This window comes from Cetorhinus maximus, chromosome 1 (assembly GCF_964194155.1).
Source record: "Cetorhinus maximus chromosome 1, sCetMax3.hap1.1, whole genome shotgun sequence".
In the NCBI taxonomy this organism is placed as follows: domain Eukaryota; kingdom Metazoa; phylum Chordata; class Chondrichthyes; order Lamniformes; family Cetorhinidae; genus Cetorhinus; species Cetorhinus maximus.
In genome coordinates this window covers 202,652,908-202,677,572 of record NC_135879.1, presented here as the reverse complement: position 1 = coordinate 202,677,572, position 24,665 = coordinate 202,652,908, and the positions used below count along the sequence as shown (strand labels likewise).

The 24,665-nt window shown below is 42.0% G+C and overlaps 1 protein-coding gene across 8 annotated transcripts in view; it reads left to right on the top strand.

Moving 5' to 3' along the window:
* Window positions 1–24,665, top strand: part of znf532 (zinc finger protein 532) — a 174,266-nt gene that overhangs the window by 90,005 nt on the left and 59,596 nt on the right. For all 8 annotated transcript variants that reach the window (XR_013577939.1, XM_078551793.1, XM_078551811.1 and 5 more), the window contains 2 exons: window positions 19,372–19,550; window positions 20,429–20,605. Coding sequence is in view for 7 of the 8 variants with exons in the window: in XM_078551793.1 (XP_078407919.1) it covers window positions 19,372–19,550; window positions 20,429–20,605 (356 nt within the window). In the remaining variant the exon portion in view is untranslated. The remainder of the gene's footprint in view (window positions 1–19,371; window positions 19,551–20,428; window positions 20,606–24,665) is intronic.

The window sequence follows — 24,665 nt, the reverse complement described above, 5'->3', positions numbered from 1 at the left end:
TTACAGTGCTTGAGAGCCTCCTATTGGCCCTCCAGACTCAGGAGCTTGTCTGCCAAACTTAATTGGACAAGGTTCCCAGAGGTAACCATTTAATTAACCTCCTCCTTCAAAATCATTCTCTGGAGCCTGGCGCTGACATTTGTGGATTCTGACCTGAATTTCCTCCCAACAGCTGGATCAGGACCCAGGAATGAAAATTCAGCTTGTTGAGTCTGGAGATGACAGTTGTTTGATGATAATAGCAGAAGGAGCTGAGACAGAGGTGGAAGGTGGAAGTAAACATTCTTTGTGTGTGTTACAAAAATATAAGTTGTTAAGGATATGAAGTTTGATTAGTTCATGATCTAATTATCTTTTCTTAAGGGTTTCCATTTGATCCTTGGGAAAACTGCAAATGATTGAGCTATTGTGCAGGTAAAATCATACTTTGGGCTATAGGGAGTGTGGTCTCAGTTATGAAAGTGGTCTAAGACACTAAGCTTGAATATTTTGGCATTCCAGTTACACCGTGCATTTGTGATCATCCCTGGCTTCGGAGGTGATAGTTTAAACACTTAACAACACTATAAATTTTATTATAACTGCCAAACAAATTTATTAATCAACAGTTAGATAAGTGAGCAACAACAATGGCACAGTGAAGATTTTACAGTAGTTCCAAGTTGAACTACTCATCTTCAAATTACTGGAAATGACAAATCGTTGAGCATGATGCATTGAATGTAAATTTAAATGTTAACCTTGTTGCCTATAAATCTATCTTTGGTAGCTTCAGACTGACAACCTAATTTTCCAAGATAGCCCTGAGAAGAACTTCAATATGATGAGGACGAAGCAAGTTTGAATACATATTTGTTAAGCACAAAAAAAGGTCACCAATCGGGTATACAAACAAAACCCACCAGATACTTGTATTTGAATTGAATTCCAAGGAATGGTCCTCTTTGTTGATGCCTGAACCAGATCATAAAGTCTTTTTTCCCTTGTTTGATATTATGTTGGGGCTTCATCTGTGAGTGAATCTGGTTTTGAACTTTATTTGTATGGCAGCAAAGAAAAAAAGCATACTCAAGATGCAAAAGCGGTTATTTTTTGTTGCACTGACAACCTTCTGACTCAGATCGTTATTATCCAAAACAAGCTGATGCTGACTCCTTCAAATCAGACATCTAATTATCTCTTGTTATGCGTGGTGTCATCTACGCTTGTTATTTAAACAAAATAATTTTAAAACGTTGAATTAGACCTAATGAGATGTATACATTTTAATCATAAGAGTTATTGCTTTTGCCACAGCTAAACCTAGATTAAAATGTTTAATTATAATGTAATCTTCAACAAACTATTAATCTGTAAAGGGTATTATACATGCTCCTTAAGAATAATGATTAGTAAGCTGAACAATTAAAAAATCTATAGTAATTGAATTTAAGATTATATTTTGAACTAGGTGATGACTGCAAAGTATATTTATGCATTGAAAGTCTGTGGTTGGATCAGCTGGGAGTTGTGAAGAAGGTACTTTATATTATCTAAATTAAAACAGGTTATTTTAATCCTGTGCATTTTTTTATATAAGATCATATTTAAATGTTATGTATAGTTATAAAAGCAGAGATTTTAAAGTAGTACATTGTTGAATCGATAAGGGTTTGAAGAAGAAGAGTAGGATTCTGGGGCTTTGGGTTCTCAGATTATAAATAAGGAGGCTTAGAACTGAATCAATTTTCAGTGCAGATGGCCATGAAAGAGACATGATGCTGGTTTTTAAAAGACATGTTAAAAGACATAGTTTAGGTCAGTGGTTCTCCAAGGCGTGGTGAGTGGACCACCAATATTCCGTGAGGGCCTTCCGCGGGCTGGTCCAAATGCAAGTTATTGACATGCAATGCCATAGCTGAGGCCATACGAGAGAACAGGCCTGAATCCTCATCCCTACCACTCACGTGACGTCACACAGCCAGATCGGCTCGGCAAGAGTGGTCACAACTGTGAGCAACAATAGTGTTGTTTTATAAGCAAGATTTATATTACAACATACAGCTGTGTTATTGGATTTTCAACACATTTGGGCCTGAAAACGAAGAGGAATTGGGTGAACATGGAGCTGAAATGAGACTGAAACTCTCAAGCTTGGGACGAGATATCACCTCATTGGTGTCTCATCAGAAGCAGCTCCATTTTCCCTATTGATCCTGATTAATTTTTTCATGGTAGCAAGCAAAAGTGAATGGGTGGGATCGATGGGTGGTCCGTGGATTCTTTTGACCCACCCAAGTTGTTACTGCACGTAAAGGTTTGAGGACCACTGGTAATTCAGGCTTTTAAATTAAATTGTAATTGTGGAATGAGAGTTTGAAGGAACACCTCCCCTCCCTGAATGTATAGTAACTTAGCAAACTCTTGAGTAAAAAAGCCATTTGCTTTATTCACTTTACCCTTCCGAACCTCCTATCAGCTTCGTTAACCAGTTCAAGAGTAATCCTTTAAACTTCCGAATAGGAATTAGTTATCCAGTCCCTCTTTTTTTTTAAACTCTGCCATGGATTGCTCATCCACCATCTTGCTAGTAAAGTGCTTTCATGATTTGATCACCCTCTTACTTAAAGAAAACTTGCTTTAATTTCCTGTTTTCTTTTGCCTTCCTTAAATTTAAACTGATTAAAGCCTTTCCTGAATATAATTTCTCCATATCTGTGAAAAATGTAAAGATTTCAGAAAGAACCTTGCAAAACAACTTGCATTTATATAACATCTTTAACATAGTTAAACATCTGAAGCTGTGTCACAGGAACAATATGAAACAAAACTTGACACTGAGCCACGTAAAAAAGTCATTAAGCCTGTTGACCAAAAGAAGGTAGGTTTTAAGCAGTGTCTTAAAGAAGAGAGAGAGAGGTTGAAATGCAGAAAGGCTTCGGGAGGAAATTCTAAATTAGGGCCTAAGCAGATGTAGGCATGGCTGGCAGTGGTAGGGCGATTAAAATCAAGGATGCACAAGAGGCTGGAATTGGAGGAACCCAGAGATCTCAGAGAGTTGTAGGTCTGCAAGGAATTACAGATTTTTTTATTCGTTCATTGACGAGCATGCCTGGCAAGGCTGGCATTTATTGTTCATCCTAGTTGCCCTTGAGAAGGGGGTGATGAGCCATCTTCTGGAACTCATGCAGTCATGGTGTGGGTGGGTAGACCCAGGGTGCTGTTGGGGACGGAATTCCAGGATTTTGACCCAGTGATAATGAAGGCACGGCGATATACTTACAAGACAGGATGGTGTGTGACTTGGAGAGGAGCTTGCAGGCGGTGATGTTCCAATGCATCTGCTACCCTTGGCCTTCTAGATGATTAGAGGTTACGGGTTTGGAAGGTGCTATTGAAGATAGGGAGAGACAAGGTCATGGAGGGATTTAAGAACAAGGTTGAGTATTTTAAATTAGTTGCACATGATGGTAATTTGAAACAAACCAAAAAAAGCTTGAAACAACATCTTGCATTTATGCAAAAGAAAGACTTATGTTTATATAGTGCCTTTCATGACTTCCATGTCCCAAAGCACTTTACAACAAATGAGGTACTTTTAAAGTATAGTCACTATTGTAATGCAGGAAACACTTGCACACAGCATGCTCCCACAAACCTCAATGTGGATAGTGACCAGAGAATATATTTTTGTGGTGTCGATTGAGGGGTAAATAATGGCTGGAACACTGGGGATAACCCCGCTGGAAATAGTGCAATGGGATCTTTTACATCCTGAGAGGTCAGGTGGGGCTTCAGTTTAATGCCTTATCTGAAATGCCTTATCTGCACCTCCGACAGTGCAGCACTCCCTCAACAATGCACTGGAACACCTACCTAGATTTTGTACTGAAGTCCTGGAGTTGAAGTTGAACTCACAACCTTCTGACTAAGAGGCAAGGGTGCTGCCAACTGAGCCAAAGCTCACACTGACAATAGTGCCTTTAATGTAGAAAAATATTCCAAGGCATTACACAGAGGCATGATCAGAAATAATTGGGATGTTAAACCAAAGTTGGAAGTATTAGGAGGGTTGCTTGAAACTGGTCAAAAAGATGAGTTTTAAGGAAAGACTTAATGGATGAGAAGGAGCTGGAGATGCAGAATGATTTAGAAAGGTAATTCCTTGCGTGAGACTAAGGTGGCTGAGAGCATGGCCACCAATAATGGGCAAAGGAAATAGGGGTGGTGGGAGGGCAGGGAGGGTGCAGGCAGGACAGGGCAGAGAGGTGAGTGGGACTGAGTGGGTCAGGATAAGAGCAGTAAAATTTTGGATGGCTAAAATTTTTGGATGATGGGAGGCCAGCAGGTAGGACATTGAAGTAGTCTAGTCTGGAGATGACAAAGGAAGTTTCAGTGACAAAAAAGGCCTGAGATGGGATGGAGAGGATAATGGTACAGAGGTGGATGTAGGTATTTTAAGCAATGTTTAGCATATAGGTTGGAACAGCTCACTTCCAGCTGAAGTAGTTTGTGAACAGTTTGGTTCAGTGTGAGACAGTGACAGGGAGAGGATAGAATTGATGAATGAGGGCATAATAGGAGCAATAAGGTTTTACTGGGGATCACATTGTTAGCTGAAGAATTTCTGTGGTTAATGAATGGGGAGGGCCAAAGCTATACAGTTGGGAATTTGAAACTGCAGTTGAAGGGAAGTTTCTTTTAAAGAGCTATGCTGATATCAGCAGGACTCGTGTGGACTTCTGATCAGAATGAACCTGATGCTCTGAAGTCCAGTACTTCAACAGTGAAAGACAATAGAGGATAGGATAGTGTAGGGGTTATGTTAATGGATGAATAATTCAGAGAGTGCAAGTTCAAATCTCACTGCCAGTTTGAGAATTCCAAATTCAAGTCAAAAAGTGATTGGATATTTATAAAACAGGCTGCCAATTGTTGATTATTTCGTGTGACCACGAAAGAAAAATGTCATATCTGCTATATTTTTTCTCTGAATCACGGGGCAGAATTTTTTGTTGGGTGTCAGGAGCCAGATGTTTGTGTGTCCCAAGCCCACGCTTCTTGACAGCCTGCTAGCTGGTGATTCTTTACGTGAGATGTTCGCCATCCAATTAAGGATGGTGGGTGAAACAAGAAGGTGGGAGAGCCTGCAGCAGTGTCCAGCTGGCAGCCCAACTGGGACAGGGGAGCACTGTTGACAAAGAGGGAGAACTAGGGGGTGCCTCAGCACTTATGAACGGCTTCATATTCAGGTACAAAGAAGAAGGCCCAAAACTGTGAAGGAGCCTGTGGCCACTATTGGGAGTCTTGTGGTCCCCTTATACAACCATTTCATTTAGCCTTCAATGGGCCTCCATCACTCAACTAGAGTCTGCCGCCACAGTGTTGCCTGGCTCACAACACAGCTAGGGGCCACATGAAATTTCCCTTACTGTGAGGAAATTGCCCTTAATTGGTGCCTTGATTGTCTGCCCACCTCTGTGGAAAAAGTTGCCTATTCCAATGGCAGCTGGTCCCAGGGAAACTGAAGCGGCACTTGCTTAGCAATAACCTGCTCACTGACGCTCAGTTTGGGTTACACCAGGGTCACTCAGTCCCTGACCTCAGCCTGTTTCAAACATGGATAAAAGAGCTGAACTCCAGAGGTGAGGTGACAGTGACTGCCCCTGACATCAAGGCAGTATTTGGCCGAGTGTGGCGTCAAGGAGCTTTTGCAAAACTGGAGTCAAAGGGACTCGGGAAAACTCTCCACTGGTTGGAGTCATACCCAGCACAAAGGAAGATGGTTGTGGTAGTTGAAGGTCAATCATCTCAGTTCAGGACATCACAGCAGGAGTTCCTCAGGATAGTGTCCTAGGCCCAAACATCCTTAGCTGCTTCATCAATGACTTTCCTTCCATCATAAGTTCAGAAGTGGGGATGTTCACTGATGATTGCACAATGTTCAGCACCATTTGTGACGCCTCAGATACTGACGCAGTCCATGTCCAAATGCAGCAAGACCTGGACAATATCCAGGCTTGGGCTGACAAGTGGCAAGTAACATTTGTGCCACACAAGTGTCAGGTAATGACCATCTCCAACAAGAGAGAATCCAACCATCGGTCCATGACATTCAATGGCATTACCATCATTGAATCTCCCACTATCAACATCCTGGGGGTTACCATTGACCAGAAACTGAACTGGACTAGCCATATAAATACTGTGGCTACAAGAGCAGGTCAGATGCTAGGAATCCTGCAGTGTGCAACTCACCTCCTAACTCCTCAAAGCCTGTCCACCATCTACAAGGCACAAGTCAGGAGTGTGATGGAATATTCTCCACTTGCCTGGATGATTGCAGCTCCCACAACACTCAAGAAGCTTGACACCATCCAGGACAAGGCAGCCTGTTTAATTGGCATGTCCTCCACATCATATTCTCTCCCTCTACTGCCGATGAACAGTGGCAGCAGTGTGTACCATCTATAAGATGCACTGCAAGGCTCCTTAGAGAGCATCTTCCAAACCCTGACCGCTACCATTAGAAGGATAAGGGCAGCAGATAGATGGAAACGTCAGCACCTGGAAGTTCCCCTCCAAGCCACTCACCATCCTGACTTGGAAATATATTGCCCTTCCTTCACTGTCACTGGGTAAAAGTCCTGGAACTCCCTCCTTAACAGCACTGTGGGTGTACCCACACCACATGGACTGCAGCGGTTCAAGAAGGCAGCTCACCAACACCTTCTCAAGGGCAACTAGGGATGAGCAATAAATGCTGACTTTGCCTGCAACACCCACATCCCAAGAATGATTAAAGAAGTTACTGTTGAATCTGCTTCTACCAACCTTTGAGGCAGTGTATTTTAAATCATAGTAACTTAGTTGTGTTTTACAAATAACAATTCTCCTCATCTCACCTCTGTCATTTTTTTAAACCAATTACCTTAAGTCTGTGTCCTCTGGCAACCAACCCACTGGAAACAGTTTCTCCTAATGTACTCTATCTAAATGTTTCATGATTTTGAACATCTCCATTAAAGCTCCCCATCACCTTCTTTGTTCTAAGGAGAACAATCCCAGTTTCTCTAGTCTGTCCACACAACTGCTCTGCATCTTTGCCAAGGCATTGACATCCTTTCAAAAGTGTGACACCCAGAATGAAGCAGAATACTGCAGCTGAGGCTGCACAGGTGATTTTTAAAGGTTTAGATCTACAAAATAATTCCCTTATTGCATGCTACTGTGAATTATTGTCCTCAGTATTCTGTCGTCTCATGATGATATTACAGTGAGCTCTCAAACTACAATCAATCTTAGCTCAGGTCTGCTCCCTTATTGATGCAATATTTTTGAAATTATAAATGCTGCACAGTACGAAGCTGTGAAATAATATGAGTATAGGTGACACCTTAAAAACTACTTCAGATTTAGCTTCTGCCAATTAAACTTGACCCAATCATCCATAACTCTGACAGTAACAGTAATGGGTTCTTTCTTGGAAACATAGAAAATAGGAGCAGGAGTAGGTCATTTGGCCTACGAGCCTTCTCCACCATTCCATATGATCATGGCCAATCTTCTATCTCAACGCCATACTCCCGCTTTCTCCCCATACCCCTTGATGCCTTTAGATTCTAGAAATCTATTTCCTTCTTAAATATATTCAGTGACTTGGCCTCCAGAGCCTTCTGTGGTAGAGAATTCTACAGGTTCACCACCCTCTGAGTGAAGAAATTTCTCATCTCAGTCCTAAATGGCCTATTCCGTATCCTGAAACTGTGACCCCTTGTTTTAGACCCCCAGTGAGAGCAAACATCATCCTGCATCCAGCCTGTCCAGAATTTTATACGCTTCAATGAGATTTTCTCTCCTTCGAGTATTTGTCTAATTTCCATTATAAGTTACTTTTGAACCTGCTTCTCCTATCCTTTGAAGCAGTGTATTCAGTGTATTTCCAATCATAGTAACTTCGTTGTGTTTTAAAAATGACAATACTCCTTACTGCACCTCTGCCTTTTTTTTTAACCAATACCTTCTTTCATTCTCCTTGCAACCCACTGATTTAGAAGTTTTATATCCTGACAGTGTTATCACTAGGCTTATTTGACATCTTGGAAGCCTATCACCATCTCAGCTGGGATCAGGCAATGAGGAATTGAAGTAAAACTTTCTGTTTTGTTTTGCTAAGTACTATACTGCATAGTGTACTTAACTACTACATGATATTCTTTTTGTAAATGTTTATGTTTGTGATCTGTGCAGTGTTATGGTGGCCATTGGAATTAGAACATGGTAGCTCCAGTTAGAATTGCTGATTTTTGTCAACCCCAGATACCACATCAGGGTTTCATTTATTTGGTGCACCAGGCTGTTGCAAGCAGTACACCAAGAATTCTGGGCTTGTAAATCAGCCTTCCATATTTATGCCAGGATACCAGAGCTGCTGCTTTTTAACCTCAGAGTTTAATGATGGTCCAAAAGTGCAGTTTACCAGTGATGAAATTTGATGTGCTGGGAGTAGTATTAACTTGTGGGTGGCTTACTGTCTGAACACACTGGCAGCCTGCCCGTCCCAGGATGAAGTGGTGGAGTCATGTTGAGGCTCTGGGCTGATTTAAATAGAAATAACACCAACGAATACTTACATGGGGCATGGACAGGGTGGATAGGGAGCAGCTGTTCCCCTTAGTTGAAGGGTCAATCACAAGGGGACATAAATTCAAGGCGAAGGGCAGGAGGTTTAGGGGGGATGCGAGGAAAAACTTTTTTACCCAGAGTGTGGTGACGGTCTGGAATGCGCTGCCTGGGAGGGTGGTGGAGACAGGTTGCCTCACATCCTTTAAGAAGTACCTGGACGAGCACTTGGCACATCATAACATTCAAGGCTATGGGCCAAGTGCTGGTAAATGGGGTAAGGTAGTCAGGTGTTTCTCACGTGTCGGTGCAGACTCGATGGGCCAAATGGCCTCCTCTGCACTGTGTGATCCTGTGATTCTGTGATTTATACAGCACCTTTAACATAATGAAAATAATCCTTCACAGAGGCATTGTCAGATTAAATGTGGCCCTCTGCCCAAAAAGGTGATTGTAGGGAGGCAATGGCATAGTGGTATTGTTGCTGGACTAGTAATCCAGAGACCCAGGGTAATCCCCTGGGGACCCCGGGTTTGAATCGCGCCACAGCAGGTGGTGAAATTTGAATTCAATAAAAATCTGGAAATAAAACTAAATTAATTAAATCAACTAAAAGTCTAATGATGACCATGAAACCATTGTCGATTGTTGTAAAAACCCATCTGGTTCACTAATGTTCTTTAGGGAAGGAAATCTGCCATCTTTACCTGGCCTGGCCTACATGGCCCACCCACAGTAATGTGGCCTCTGAACTAGGGCAACTAGGGATGGGTAATAAATGCTGGCCTGGCCAGTGATGCCCACATCCCATGAATAATAAAAAGGACAGGCAACCAAAAATTCATCAAAGAGGACATAGGAACATAGGGGCAGGAAGTAGGCCATTCAGCCCTTCGAACCTGCTCCACTATTCAATTTGATCATGGCTGATCATCCGCTTCAATGTCTTTTCCCCACAGTATCCCATACCCATTTACATCAGTGGCATTTAGAAATCTGTCAATCTTTACTTTAAACATACTCAATGACTGAACTTCAACAGCCCCCTAGGGTAGAGATTTCCAAAGATTCACAACCCTCTGAGTAAAAAAAAATCCTTATCTTGGTCCTAAGTGCCTTCCCATTTATTTTGAAATTGTGTCCCCTTTTTCTAGACTCCCCAACCAGGGGATACATCTTACCTGCATCTACCCTATCTATCTCTTTAAGTTTTTTTTATTCTTTATTGGGATGTGGGTGTTGTGGGCCAGCATTTATTGTAGGCCAGCATTTATTGCCCATACCTTACTGCCCTTGTTCCAAGGGTATTTTAAGAATCAACCACATTGAATATGGAGTCACATGTAGGTCAGATCAGGTAAGGATTGCAGATTTACCTCCCTAAAGGGGCATTAGTGAACCAGATGGGTTTTTACAACAATTGACAATGGTTTCATGATCATCATTAGACTTTTAGTTCCAGATTTTTAAAAAAATTCAAATTCCACCACCTGCTGTGGTGGCATTTGAACTTGGGTTCCCAGAGCATTACCCTGGGTCTCTGGATTACCAGTCCAGTGCCAATACCACTATGCCACCACCTCCCCCAGGTAGGTTTCAATGAGATCACCTCTCATTCTTGGGAACCCTAGAGAACTCTACTGGCCCAGTTTCCCCAATTATTCATAGGACAGTCCTGCCATCCCAGGAACAATTCTGGTGAACCTTCGTTGCACTTCCTCTATGGCAATAATATCCTTCCTAAGGTAAGGGGACCAAAACTGCACACAGTACACCAGGTGCAGCCTAATCAAGCTTCTATACAGTTGAAACAAGACTTCACTACTCCTGTACTCCAACCCCCTTGTGATAAAGACTGACATACCATTAGCCTTCCTAATTGCCTGCTGCACCTGCATGTTAGTCTTCAGTGACTTATTGACAAGGACACCCAGGTCCTTGAGTACATGTACGCTTACTAATCTTTTGCCATTTAAGAAATACTCTGTATATCTGTTCCTCCCACCAAAGTGGATAACCTCATATTTTTCCACATTATATTCCATCTGCCATGTTCTTGCCCATTCACTAAGTCTGCCCAAACTTTCTTGACCCTGCTTTGCATCTTCTTCACAACATACATTCCCATCTAGCTTTGCGTCACCTGTGAACTTGGAAATATTACATTTGGTCCCCAGGTCCAAATCATTGATATATATTGTGAACAGCTGGGACCCAAGTACTGATCCCTGCAAGTATCCCACCAGTCACAGCCTACCAACATGAGAATGACCCGTTTATTCCTACTTTCTGTTTCCTGCCTGTTGACCAATCCTTAATCCATGCTAGTATATTACTTCCTATCTCATGTGCACTTCCCATTTGCTAATCAACTTCCTACGGGCATATCAAAGCCTTCTGGAAAATCTAAGCATACTACGTCCACCGGCTCCTCTTTATCAGTTCTGTTAAAAAAACTCCAACAGGTTCATCAAACATGATTTCTCACTCATAAATCCATGTTGACTATGCCCAATCAGATCATTATTATCAAAGTGTCCACTTATCATATTCTTTAGAATAGATTGTAGCATTTTTGCTACTACTAACGTAAGGCTAACAGGTCTGTAGTTCCCTGTTTTCTGGCCTCCTTTCTTAAATAGTGGAGTGACATTTGCTACCTTCCAATCTGCGGGAACCATCCCAGAATCTATAGAATTTTGGAAGATGATCACTAATGCATCCATTATCTCCATAACCAACTCTTTCAACACTCTGGGATGTAGATCATCAGTTCCCAGGGACTTATCAACCTTCAGGCCCATTAATTTCTCCACTACGACCTTCTTACTAATTCAAATTTCCTTCAATTCCTCATTCTCCTTGGATCTCTAATTCTGGGAGATTTCTTGAATCTTCCTCAGCGAAGACAGACACAGAAGCTGATTTAGCTTCTTTGCTATTTCTCTATTCCCTATTATAAAATCTCCTGACTCTGCCTGTAATGGACTCACATTTGTCTTAGCCAAACATTTCCTTTTAACGTACCTATAGAAACTTTTACAGGTCGTTTTTATGTTTTTTGCTACTTTATATTCATATTTGATTCTCCTTTTTTTACATCAGTTTCTTGGTTAGAGGTGGACTTCAAGGATTGTCTTAAATAAAAAGAGAGAGGTGGAGAGGTTTAGGAGAGGAATCCAGAATCTAGGGTCCAGGCACTAGAGGCACAAGTGTCAATGGTGGGATGAAAGAAAACAAAAATGTGGGAGAGGCCAGAATAGGAGCTTTGCAGAGCTCTGAGAGTTGTATGCAAGGATCCTGCTAAGCTATGTGGATAGCAGCCTGGAAGGTATTGGCAGGCCTTGTTCCATGACAAATGCTGCCCGTGTGCACCTAGGTGACAAATTTAAAGGACTGTGTGCTGCAGTAAATCAAGGATGTGGAAGAGGCCAGAATCGGAGGTTCACAGAGCTCTCAGAGAGCTGTAGGTAAGCCTCAGGCTAAACTGCCTGGGGGCTCAGCCAGAAGGTACTGCAAAGCCCTTGTTGTGTGACAAATACTGCTTGTGTGTGGCCAGATGACAAGTTTAAAGAACCTTTTGTTGAAAAGACTGGCTGTACATAACAACTCCTTTTTAAAGGGCATCTTGTTTGTCAGGCTGGTGGAGGTTAAAGAGATGGGGAAAGGCAAGGCCATGGAGGAATTTGAATATGTGGAGAATTTTAAGTTTGAGATGTTGGCGGAGCAGGAACCAGTATAGGTCAGCATGCACAGGGGAGATGGCTGAATCAGACTTGGTGTGAGTTGGGATACAGGCAGCAGAGTTTTGGGCAAGTTGCGAGCCCTAAAGAGAGGTCTGAACGCAGCAGTCCAGATTCAGGCCTGCCATCTGCTGCTGTTACTATTGGAAGGTAAATGTGGGAAGATGGGTGGTCAGATGGGAAGCTGGAGCAGCTGTGCCCAGGTTATTTTTATGGGGCCAGGACCTGCACTCCTGCTCCTCCTGATTCCACAAAAATTATTAAAAGTTACCTTACTAGGGCCTCTTTGGCCCTATCACCAATGAAACCCACTGTTAGGCGAGTGCATAGTGCATGCTCCCACCAGTTCCAGCCTAATATGACAGATGATGTGCCAGGCAGATCAAATCCAAGACGGAAACTTAATCATGCAGTCACAATGTTTTTGCAATTTGTATTTTATTTCGAGATGTGTGCCCTGAATTCAACAGTAATAAGTTCACCAAGATGCTAGAGATTTTTTTTAGAAAACTAAATTAACATTTATTAAAAAAAGGAAAGATTTTAAGCATATACTTAGGTCTACAAATTACTGCTATGATAACTCCTACAACTCCTAATTAACCTGGCTTCCAGTTACATCCCCATTAAGGCAATGGTAAAAAAAAATAGATTTAAACAGATCCAGGCAAGTCAACACAATGCCCTGGGCAGTAGAATTCAAAGTGGCTTTTCCCAGCTTCAGTTTCTGTAGACAGCAGCTTAGTGCACAACTACTGGAGACTTTTCACATTTTTGGTAGATCTCACAGTGCCTTTTTCTCTTAACACATAGCCTCTTCTCCTTTATACATGTTTCTCTTTTTTAATTCAAATTCCATTGTTCCCATATGTCTTTGGAACTTTACCTTTCTTATAATATAAATCTTTTCATGGTGCTAATACTATTAGTAACCTTTGGGAAAAATAAACACACTGCTTGGCCTAACTTCCCTGGCTAGATGTAACATCCTACCATCTCTTTGAAATTCAAACTACCCTGATTTATCTAAAAATGAAAATTCTCCTCACCTCACATTCTAAAACTTCAGCCATGTTTACGTATTTAGCATTTCAAACCAGCTTCTTTTGATGAGTCAAAGTCTCCAGACCAGCTGTCTCCAATTCAATTAAATCCCACACACACACACATAGAGAAACAATCCAAACTCCACTATTAACCTATTTTTACAATAAATCACAATAATATCCTGAGAATTATTATACTTTCGTGACACACATCATAGCAGCCCGATTCCCATTCTAAAGAAGGCTATTATCTGAATAGGCAGCCATTTGGCCTGCTCAGCAGTTATTTTCTGTAAAACTGGCAGTGCATTAATGGACCATTGAGTCCATCAGCACCATTTTGAACCTGTTAGCATTTTCTTGTCAGCTTCACGAGTTAAAATTGACTGTTTCTTCTTACCCTGGGCGTTCCTTCCAGATTATATCATTATCTAACAAAAGCCTACCGCCACTCAGTAAACATGGAAATAAAGCACACACAATTCTTTAAAAAAAACTCGTACTCTCTTCTGTTTTGTCTTGCCATTCTACCAACAAATGTATACAAAGACTAAAGCATTGAACACAAGCAATGAATGTTGCAATTGCAAGTCCAACAATGGACCCTACTACACGTTTTATTTTACAAATCAGAAATGCAATTAGCCACATTTGGATTGTCAAATCAGCCACATGTTGTTAGTGCTTAAAGAATTGGACACTGAGCACAAGATGAGTTTGGAACTAAATAAGATAATCTGATGGGCCTTTACAGTGGTGTGAATTGAATGAACAAAATTACCTTAGAAAAGAATTTTAGGATGGTGCAGTTTCCCACCCCACCACCCGAGAGTGAGCAGGGAACGCACCCCCACCAATACTGGCTACCACACAGCCATTTAATGCTCCAATGAGTGTTAATTGGCTGGCGATGGGACTCTTGCCCCTCAGTCAGGCGGAAGTCCCACCTGACAAAGCTGCTGGCCAATCTGATTGGCTGGCAACTGTCTAGTCCCAGCAGCGCCAGAAGCTGCAGTGGACAGGACTGGAACTGCAAGCAGTCCCCCAGAGTCTAAGGCAGGGATTTTCTCGTCCCACCCGCCACTGGGATCTCCCAGTCCCATTGAAAGTCAATGGACTTTTTGGCTGGCTTGCTGCATCCCCTATGGTAGACCCTGAGAATCCTGGCTTAAGTTCCGGGAGCCTAGGATCAGGCAAGTTTGGGGATCTCAGGACACGGACAGGAGCTGAGACATGGGGTGGTGGGGGTATTGGTGGAGAGGTCAGGGGGGGAGGAAGCCAAATGTTGAAAGGAGGCTCTTGATGGAGGCGCCCCATCCCCTCCTACCCGAGGTCTGAGCAGGGCCACTTTCTGGGCTTCTCACTCTGACCCTCCCGCCAACATGAAAATTGAGGCTGGGTGGGAAGCGACCCTTAAGCGGTCATTAATTAGAAACCTCTAAGAAGAAAGCAGTTGTAATGTAAAATTGAGTAAAGGAGGTAAAGAAATATCTAGCTGAGTTTGAAACATCTCTTTTTCATTTTTTCTTTATTTAATTGGTGTCGTTCAAATAAGCAGCAATTTTAAAAGTGTTCATTCCCAGACCAGAGGCAAGGAGAGACTTGGTTTAAACCTAAAATGAGGAGCACTAAATTGCACATGCCCCATGAAGAAAGTGGAAACAGGGAAATAAATTATAATCTAGGATATATGTGGAGAAGGATATGCAGGAAGAGAAAGAGAAATAAAGGGAAAATGTACCTGAAAGAGCAGAAATGAAAAGTACCATGACTGGGTCACAGGAAGGGAAAGAGAATGGCCAAGAGAAAAACAAGGCAGTAGAAGTAATGGACTTTCGTCTGGAGCAACAGCTAAAATGCAAACACAAATGGACCTAGAGCGAATTTAGATTACATTGGCATGGCAGGGGTTAGGAGAGCCATGTTCTGGTCATAAACAGAGGTCAGGAACGCATAATATGAGTCCAAAGTTAAGGTTCGACATCCAATGATGAAGTTGCCTTGCAGACAAGGTGGAGTTAGCTTTGAGCAAACAGCAAACCAATGGCAGGTTTGGAGATAGTTGTGGAGCATGTGTGAATCCAGGAGCTGTTTGAAAGGCCTGATCCTAAGAACTGGTATACCACCAAGTGTTGTTCGTGAGCTCCTTCTTATCCCATAGAGTTGAGAAGTTTTAGCCAAGTAGGTCCAGGATTCACATGAGTTGTTAAAAGATTGTACTGTACAGATGAAGGGAGACACTTCAACCTATAAATTACTAAACTATTCAATGGACAAAATGCTTTTTCTTAAAAAATGGAAAGTTTTTGCCACTGAGTGATAGAACACGGAACATCACATTCTAAGTTGTCAGTTTCAATTTTGGCATGATGTGGACATAGACTTTGAGGCCTGTTGCGTTTCAAAAGGAGGGAGGTAACATCCAATACTCAATTAACTCGTAGCTATGTTCACAAATGCCCTGAAGCTGATTATAGAATGGCAATGACAAAAACAATTAAAAACCTTTCTGTTAATCTCTTTTGAGAAGGGGATTCCCCGCCCGCACCACCAAAAAAAAAGTGAAGTACTTAATATGTAAAATTTTTGAAACTTTGATCCCTGAAACTTTTCTGGTTAGACAGTTGCAGCTACTGCCAAGATAACCAGATATGTGAAATTCGTGTTCTATGTACAATTATCTAATGTTGTTCAGTTTCCAATGTTTCACCCAAGTGATCAGGAGGGGTTTTTGATCTGTAAATTAATGTGTAAGTTGCATCATAAATGATATTTACTGTGCCCAATCAAATTCAACTGCAAAAATAAATGGCCTCATTCAGAAACTGTTCTTATGATGCAGTAATTGATCATCGATTCAGCTGAGCAAATGTTCCCACTTATCACAATATGTACCTGACTAACAACATCAAAACAACAACAAAAAGAGAGGAGCTAGCATTTCACAGTTCACACAGTGGAAAGTTCCAGATAACAACTTATCAGGCTAACTTTAAATTTTAAATATGAGGTGTAGCATCACAGTAAAGGATCATAGAACCTTACAGCACAGAAGGAGGCCATTTGGCTCAGCATGCTTAACTTGGCTCTTCAAAAGAGCTATCCAATTAAGATCACTCCCCGCTCTCACCACATAGAGCTGCAATATTTTCCTTTTCAGCTATATATTCAGTTCCTTTGGTGGTGGTGTTATGATGGTGGGAGCCCTTGCCAACTTCTTCACACAACTTCTTCACACTAATCAGCAACAATGCCACAGATTGTGTATGCCCGTGTACTTCAATCTTTTGTGCATTTGTTGGTAAAATGGTAAGGGGAAAAGCAGAGAGTGTCGGGTGTATTTTGATCATTCTGAGTACTTTATTGCTCGGTTACAGATTTTAGATGTTTGTTAAGTAAATATACACGTGAAGTATATTTATCTGTACTCTGTGTGTGTAGGTAAGGCATCAACCTCTCCTCAAAAAAACTCATCTTCCACTCCTCTGTACTGATAAAGTATTGCCTGATCTCCAAACTCCTTTTCTCTACACATTCCCTGAACATGTTAGTATCTCCCAAATTCATCTCCAAGACCTACGCAAAGGCCTGTGCCAAGTTGGTGCTGAGCTCCTCCATGCTCCTTGACTGAAGGCTTTCTGATAGGCCTGCTAATGCACCAAGCATTTCAGTGTGTAAATCCACCTCCTTCTGTTGACTGCACTACCGAAGTCCTCATCTGGACCTTCTGCAGCATGAATCAAAAATCGTCCTGCCCTCCAACAAGCTGGCACCTGCGCTCTCCTACCCTGCCTGCAAACCAGTCATACCCAGTGTGCTACCAAGATCGGATCCTGCCTCAATGCTTTCCTCTAAAGCAGGGCTTCCCAAACTCGGGGTCTCGAGATGAGATTCTGGGCTTTCAAACTCTAGGGCAGCAATGGCTGCCATTGAGCTCCGATTGAATGTGAACAGTTTTTATTTGTAATGGTGGCATTGCCTGGATGACCCATATTTGAGGTCTGATTCCTGCTCCAAATAACCCACTGAAAAGGTCCCATGCTCTCACACGTCTCTCACCACTGCACCACACGCCTCAAAATGGGGTCACAGTCGGAAAAAGTTTGGAAAGCACTGCTCTGAAGTATGTGAAGTATGGTAGCTGTGAGCATGGAAGTGAGTGATGATGTTTCTTTATCATCACTGTCTTCCTGCTCTTCCACCATTGCCTGAGTAAGTTTCAGATCTTGGGTATCTGAAAGGACAAAGGCACAAGGGGTTGGATTGTAGTTTGGGGAGGGGGGGAAAGCAAGAGGAGCATCTGCTTATATCACCTGAAGCTTGTAAATGAGAAGAGATTGTGGGATGAGGGGAAAGTGGAATCTGAGAGATAATATCAGCCTCGATTGTTTCAGCCCCGCCACTGGCCATGGCCTCTGCCACCGTTGCTCCATTGTTAGTGATTACTGTTCCCTTCATTGGGCTAAGGACATGCATCCACGCCTGTCTCCCACCGGTTTGGTCCTGCTCCCCGTGATTATATAACACCTTGTCCTGCAAGAGGGAGGGAAGTGTTTCAGTGAGATTGGTGCCACCAGTTTGCGTGATCTGGCTGTTGAGGTTAAATAACTGGAGATTAAATAAATCTATGCAAGCTGTAAGATGTAGGTGTAAAGCTTGCAGCATTGATCAGCCTGTAAGGTATGAATGCAAGGTATGAGTTGTAATAGATAGTGATTGTTGGTAGGTGAGTGATAGGAGTTTGGTGAATTGAGCAGTCTGAAGCTAATGGTCCAGTTGTTAGGATATTGCATTTAAAGATACACTCACTGACCTTTGTGACGTCATTGAACTTGTTGCGCTACTGCATCCAGGTCCTTGGGGCTCAACTGCTGGCGTTTATCACAATGGCTATCTGACCCCACTGCCTTTGCAATGTCTATCCAGAGGGTCTCCTGGCCCCCTGTAAATACTGGACATCTCTTCTCCAACTCCTGCACCAAGACCTCCAGTCCGGTATGAGAGAACCTTGGAGCCTACTCCTACCACTGTTACATCATTAGTCTCTTCTTGCAGGCCAGATGCTGCTCCTTTGCCACTTCTTGCACCTACTGCTGCAGAGTCCACCTCCCCGAGCTCCAAACTAGCTTTAAGTAGTGCTAATCTCACACTCACTTGGGCTCTCTATTATGATGCGCAGCCACCCCATAGCTCACTGCACACTACTGAGCAGAAAGTACAGAGTTTGTGCGCTGCCTGCATCAGAGGCAACAAGCATAAGTTAATGTGCATCACGATACCCACACCTGTTTTCAGTGGTTAGTAACTAAAAATGGCTTCACTTCCCATTCCTGCTCTGTGGGGCGCTCAAGGATCTATCCTTATCTAATACGGAGTTAGTTTCCAGATGTATGCTGGTGACATCCAGCTTTGCTTGACCCCATCCAATGCCTCTTGTCTGACATGCAGTCTTGAATGAGCCTCAATTTCATCCAGTTAAACATTAGAAAGACCAAGGCATCATCTTCAGCCCTTGCCACAAGCTCTACTCTTGATACAGATCTAATTCCCTTCCTCAGCTAAAGTCTCTGGGTAAGCTAGGCTGTATGGAATCTCAGTGTTTTATCCACCCAGAGTTGAGATTCAGATCCCATTTCCTCTATCATCAAAAAGGTTGTCTACTTAAACCTCTGTGTCACTGCCCACCTCTGTCCCACATCATCTATCGGCTGCTAAAATTCTTTTGCATTCCTCTATCCTGCCTCAACAATTCCAATGCTCTCCTGGCCAGCATTCCATTTCAAACTTCACCCTTTGACCAAGCATTTGGCCATCCATCTCAGTATCTCCTTCAGTCAGCATCTGTAAAGCTCCTTCAGATGCTTTTCTATAAGGGAAATATATAGATGCAAGTTGTTGTTCTTGTGGTTTGCGATGATCTGTCATGTGGTGGGCAAGTTATGTTATTAATTACAAATGTTTGTGTGTTATCCACAATACAGACATGTCAGATATGCCAGATGTTACTTCCCAACAAGTGCAGTTTTTCATCGCACTTAAGAATACATCAACACAAATCTCCATACACATGTCCGGAATGTGGAGCGATATGCAGGTCCTCGCACTTTCAGACTCATGTCACCCGAAATTGCCTGCACTACACCCGTAAAGTCGGATACCGGTTAGTTGTGTGTTTGTGCTATTCAGTGAGTTTATTGCTGTTAGAGTTGCCATCCCTCCAGGATTGGCCTGGAGTCTCGAGGAATTGGAGATCAACCAGGGTAATGCTGTGTGCAATCCTGGAGAAAAATCATAGTGATAAAAGATAGGTTTGTTTTAAATTTTCTTTGAACATTTCTCTTTACCAGATATAAGAATACTGAAGAGGGGGGGAAAAAAGGCTGTTTGACTTGGCAGTCAAGCTAATTATCCAATTGGGTAATGAGTCATTTTGCTTTCTAATTGGCATAGGAAGGCAGTACATCACGAGGATGGATGTGTTGGCCAACGAATGGTTGGAGCATGAGGGCACCTTATGTGACGAAACCTCCAGGAATACATTTGATCATAGTTGGCAGCCCTAGTTACTGTATTTCTAAAATATTGACCCAGCTGGGGTTGAAATTTGCTTTTCTTTTTGCCTTTCAATTTATCCCTCCCTACTGGTATCCAGCCCACCAACCTACCACTCCTATTTGGATGCCCACTCTTAAAAGTTTAGAAACCAAAATAAAACTTTTAACCTGAAAAAAATACACAGTAGGCTTATCAGTTTTTGAAACAAATAGGATAATGTTTTGGTTATAAATGTTCCTTCAACTTTGATTGTAGCTGGGGAGTTGACACAAAATGAAGGAGGAGGAAACAAGGTAGGGGGGCTGCCAGCAGAGGTGATGCATACAATCCAAGGGAGAAAGGGCTTGGATCCGCACCTCTGGCAACATAAATAAATGCACGGGAAAATTCAATGCTGAACTGTTTATGCACAAGAATTTAATTTTCAGTTTGCTGTAAGGATGTTCTGTGTATTTTATTCCTGACTGATTTTTCTTCTTGCAGCTGTATACACTGTGGCGTTGTCTACGCTGACCTAGCAGCGCTCAAATCTCATATCCAAGGTGCCCACTGTGAGATCTTCTATAAATGTCCTATCTGCCCCATGGCTTTCAAGTCAGCACCGAGTACTCATTCACACGCCTACACACAGCATCCAGGCATCAAAATAGGAGAAGCTAAGTAAGTTTTATAAGCATGCTTACTACTAGATTATGAACAAAGATTTTTCTCACTGAGAGAAAGCACTTCTATTATGTGCAATGTCATTGCTCTTGTAAAAGTCCTATGTGAATAGAGTTTAAGCAACCTCAATTCAGATATCCTGCAGGACAAAACACATCTGCGGTTATCAAAATTAACAATCTTGCTCTGAAAGGTTACATGAACAGCAGGAACTTGGCTATGGGCTGCCTGTCTTTTGCCTCACTTAGGGAACGTTGCACTGGAGGAAACCAAGAATAGTTAACCTAGGATACAGAGAGAAACTAACATATGATTACAGAGTGTCACACTTGTTCAGGAGAGGATTTTCTTTTGAGATGCAGAAGAGGTATCATCACTGTTTCTGGAAAGGACATTTTTACTCTGCATTTCTCCATGATTTACTGAACTGGGTGCTTTTTCTGGCACTTATATAGTTCACCTAGATGAGCAGCAAAATGTAAAAGAGTATTCTTGAAATTTAGAGAATCAAAATGAGGATGCATGTTTGCCCTCAACTTCAGTTTATATCACAGAATTGCGGAATTGTTATAACACAGGAAGAGGCCATTTGGCCCATCGTATCTGCACCGACTCTCTGAATGAGCAACTCACCTAGCACCAGTCCCCCACCTCTTCCCCATAACCCTGCATATTCTTCCTTTTCAGATAACAGTCTAATTCCCATTTGAATGCTTTAGTTGAACCTGCCTCTACCACACTCTCAGGCAGAGCATTCCAAATCATAACCACTCTCTGCGTAAAAAAGTTTCTCATAATATCACTTTCTCTTCTTTTGCTAATTACTTTAAACCTGTGCTTTCTCATTCTCAATCCTTTCACAAGTGGGAACATTTTCTCCCTACCTACTCTGTCCAGACCTTTCATGATTTTGAAAACCTTGTTTTCTTGAAGGAAAACAGTCTTAACTTTTCTAAACTATCTTCATAACTGAAGTTCCTCATCCCTGGAATCATTCCCATTAACCCCTTCTGCACCCTCTCCAATGCCTTCACACCCTTCCTAAAGTGTGGTGCCCAGAACTGGATGCTCTACTCCAGCTGAGGCCAAACCAGTGACTTATACAAATTCAACATAACTTCCTTGCTCTTGAACTCTATGCCCCTATTAACAAAGCCCAGGATACTGTATACTTTATTAACTGCTCTCTCAACCTGTCCTGCCACCTTCAATGATTTATGCACATATACACCTCTGGTCCCTCTGCTCCTCCACCCCCTTTAGAGTTGCACCCTTTATTTCATATGTTCTCTCCATGTTCTTCCTACCAAAATGAATCGCCTGATACTTCTCTGCATTGAACTTCATCTGCCATCTATTTGCCCACTCCACCAACTTGCCTTTGTCCCTTGGAAGCTCTACACTATCCTCTTCACAGTTTCCAATTCTTCCAAGTTTTGTATCATCTGCAGACTTTGAAATTGTGCCCTGAACACCAAGGTCTAGGTCACTAATATATTGCAGGAAAAACACTGATCCCTGGTAACTCCACTGCAAACCTTCCTCCAGCAGGAAAAACATCCACTGCCCTCTGTCTCCTGTTGCTCAGCCAATTTCATATCCCTGTTGTCCTTTTATTCCATGAGCTCTAACTTTTCTCACAAATCTGTTGTGTGGCAGTTTCAAAAGCCTTTTCAAAGTCCATATATACCACATCAACAGGCCTCATCAACCATACCTCCTCAAAAAATTCCAGCAAGTCAGTCAAACATGATTTTCCCTTAAGAAATCCATGCTGACTTTCCTTAATTAACCCACATTTGTCCAAGTGACCATTAATTTTGTCCCAAACTATTGCTTCTAATAGGTTCCCCACCACTGAAGTTGAACTGACTGGCCTGTATTTGTTGGGCTTATCCTTTCATGTTTTTTTTTGATTAAGGGTGTGAGGTTTGCAACTCTCCAGTTCTGTAAGGGAGGCTGAAAAATTATGGCCAGTGCCTCTGCAATTTCCACTCTCGCTTCCTTCAATATCTCACCTGGTCATAGAACCATAGAACCATAGAAAAGTTACAGCACAGACGCCTTATGGTGCCTTATCAATTTTAAGTACAGATAAGCTATCCAAAACAAAAATAAAAATACCTGGAAAAACTCAGCAGGTCTGGCAGCATCTGCGGAGGGGAGCACAGTTAACGTTTCGAGTCCGTATGACTCTTCAACAGAACTAAGTAAAAATAGAAAAGAGGTGGAATATAAGCTGGTTTAAGGGGTGGGGGGTGCAGTTGGAGGGGTGTAGAGCTGGATAGAGGGGCAGTGATAGGTGGAGATAGCCAAAAGATGTCATAGACAAAAGGACAAAGAGGTGTTGAAGGTGGTGATATTATCTAAGGAATGTGCTAATTAAGGGTAGAAAGCAGGACAAGCAAGGTACAGATAGCCCTAGCTATCCAATACCTCCTCTTTTTCAATTTCACACACATCTAGTGTCTGAATTATCTTATCTTTTACCTGGCCTGAGTAGCATCTTCTTCCTTGGTAAAGACAGGTGCAAAGTATTCATTTAGTACCTCAGCTATGTCCTCCACCTCCATTACAATCCCCTTTTGGGTCTGTAATCGGCCCTACTCCTCCTTTTATCAACCTTTTACTATTTGTGTGCCTGTAGAAGACTTTGTGATTCCCTTTTATGCTAGCTGCCAGTCTCTTTTCATACTCCCCTTTTGCTTCTTCATCTCTCCTTTGAACTTTCTATATTCAGCTTGGTTTTCATCTGTATTTTCTACTTGAAACCTGTCAAAAGCACATTTTTTTCTTCTTTATCTTAATTTCTATCTCCTTTGTCATCTAGGGAGCTCTGGGTTTGTTTGCCCTACCTTTCCCATTCGAGGGAATATAACTTGACTGTGCACAAATCATCTCTTCTACACTGATCAGCTACCATTCTCCCTGCCAACCTTTGACTCCAACTTATTTGGCCCAGATCCGTTATTATCCCATTGAAGTTGGTTTTCCTCCAGTTAATTTTTCTTACTCTGGACTGTTCTTTGCCCTTTTCCGTAGTCAGCCTAAACCTTATGATACAATGACCATTGCCCCTCGATGTTCTTCTACTGACATTTGACCCACCTCATTTCCAAAAACCAGGCTTAGCAGTGCCTCCTTCCTCATTGGACTGGAAACATACTGCTACAGAAAATTTTCCTGAACACACTCTAGGAACTCTTTCCCCTCTCTGCCCAATACATTACTACTATCCCAATATGTTATGTGTTAGTTTCTTGCTGAACTCTAGGATATTTTTCCTTTCTCTTCTCCAATGCCGTGTTTTCTAAGTGAGAAACGGGTCAGGCAACCCATTGGCAAGCTTCTGCTGTCCGTAAGCCAGTTGTAAGTAAGTGTACAAGATAGTGTAGTTACATTGATTTTCCCCCCATCCCCTGTAAAGCACATCACTATGACACCTCTCCTCAGTCTGCAATCTTAAACTTATATTGCTACTCCCAAATGTAGAATATTTATTTAAAATAAAGATTGTACTTGAACATCATACACAACAAATTGCTCTCTCTTAATGAGCAACGTTATCACTCTTGGAATTTTTATAGCTAGGTGAATCAAGATTTTTAAAAATGCTTGCTAGCACCCCTTAAAAGAGATTATCTAGGGTAGATATTGATTTTCGGTGATAAAATGAAAAGGGTGATAGCATATCCACATCGAAATAAAAATTGGGAGAGGTGTAAAACAGTTTGGTGAGTTGCTATCAACATATACATCAGTGCATTCAATTTGAATTTGACTTGCATAAAAGGAAGTCTGTATTTTTGGGCGTTGAAAACCAAAGATTTACTTTTAAACTGAATCATTGGTGCTTTTTTAGATCAATGGCTATGCACAGTTTAAAAATCTGCAGTCATTTTTTTGCCCTCCTCTAATTTTCATTGAATCTGTTCAATCCTAAGATGTAAAGCCAACATGGCAAAATAAATGCCTGTTTAGTCAACGGTCCTTGGAAACATGTAGCCAATGACACATCAAAATTTGAAATAAACTGATCCCTAGAATAAAGCACTTA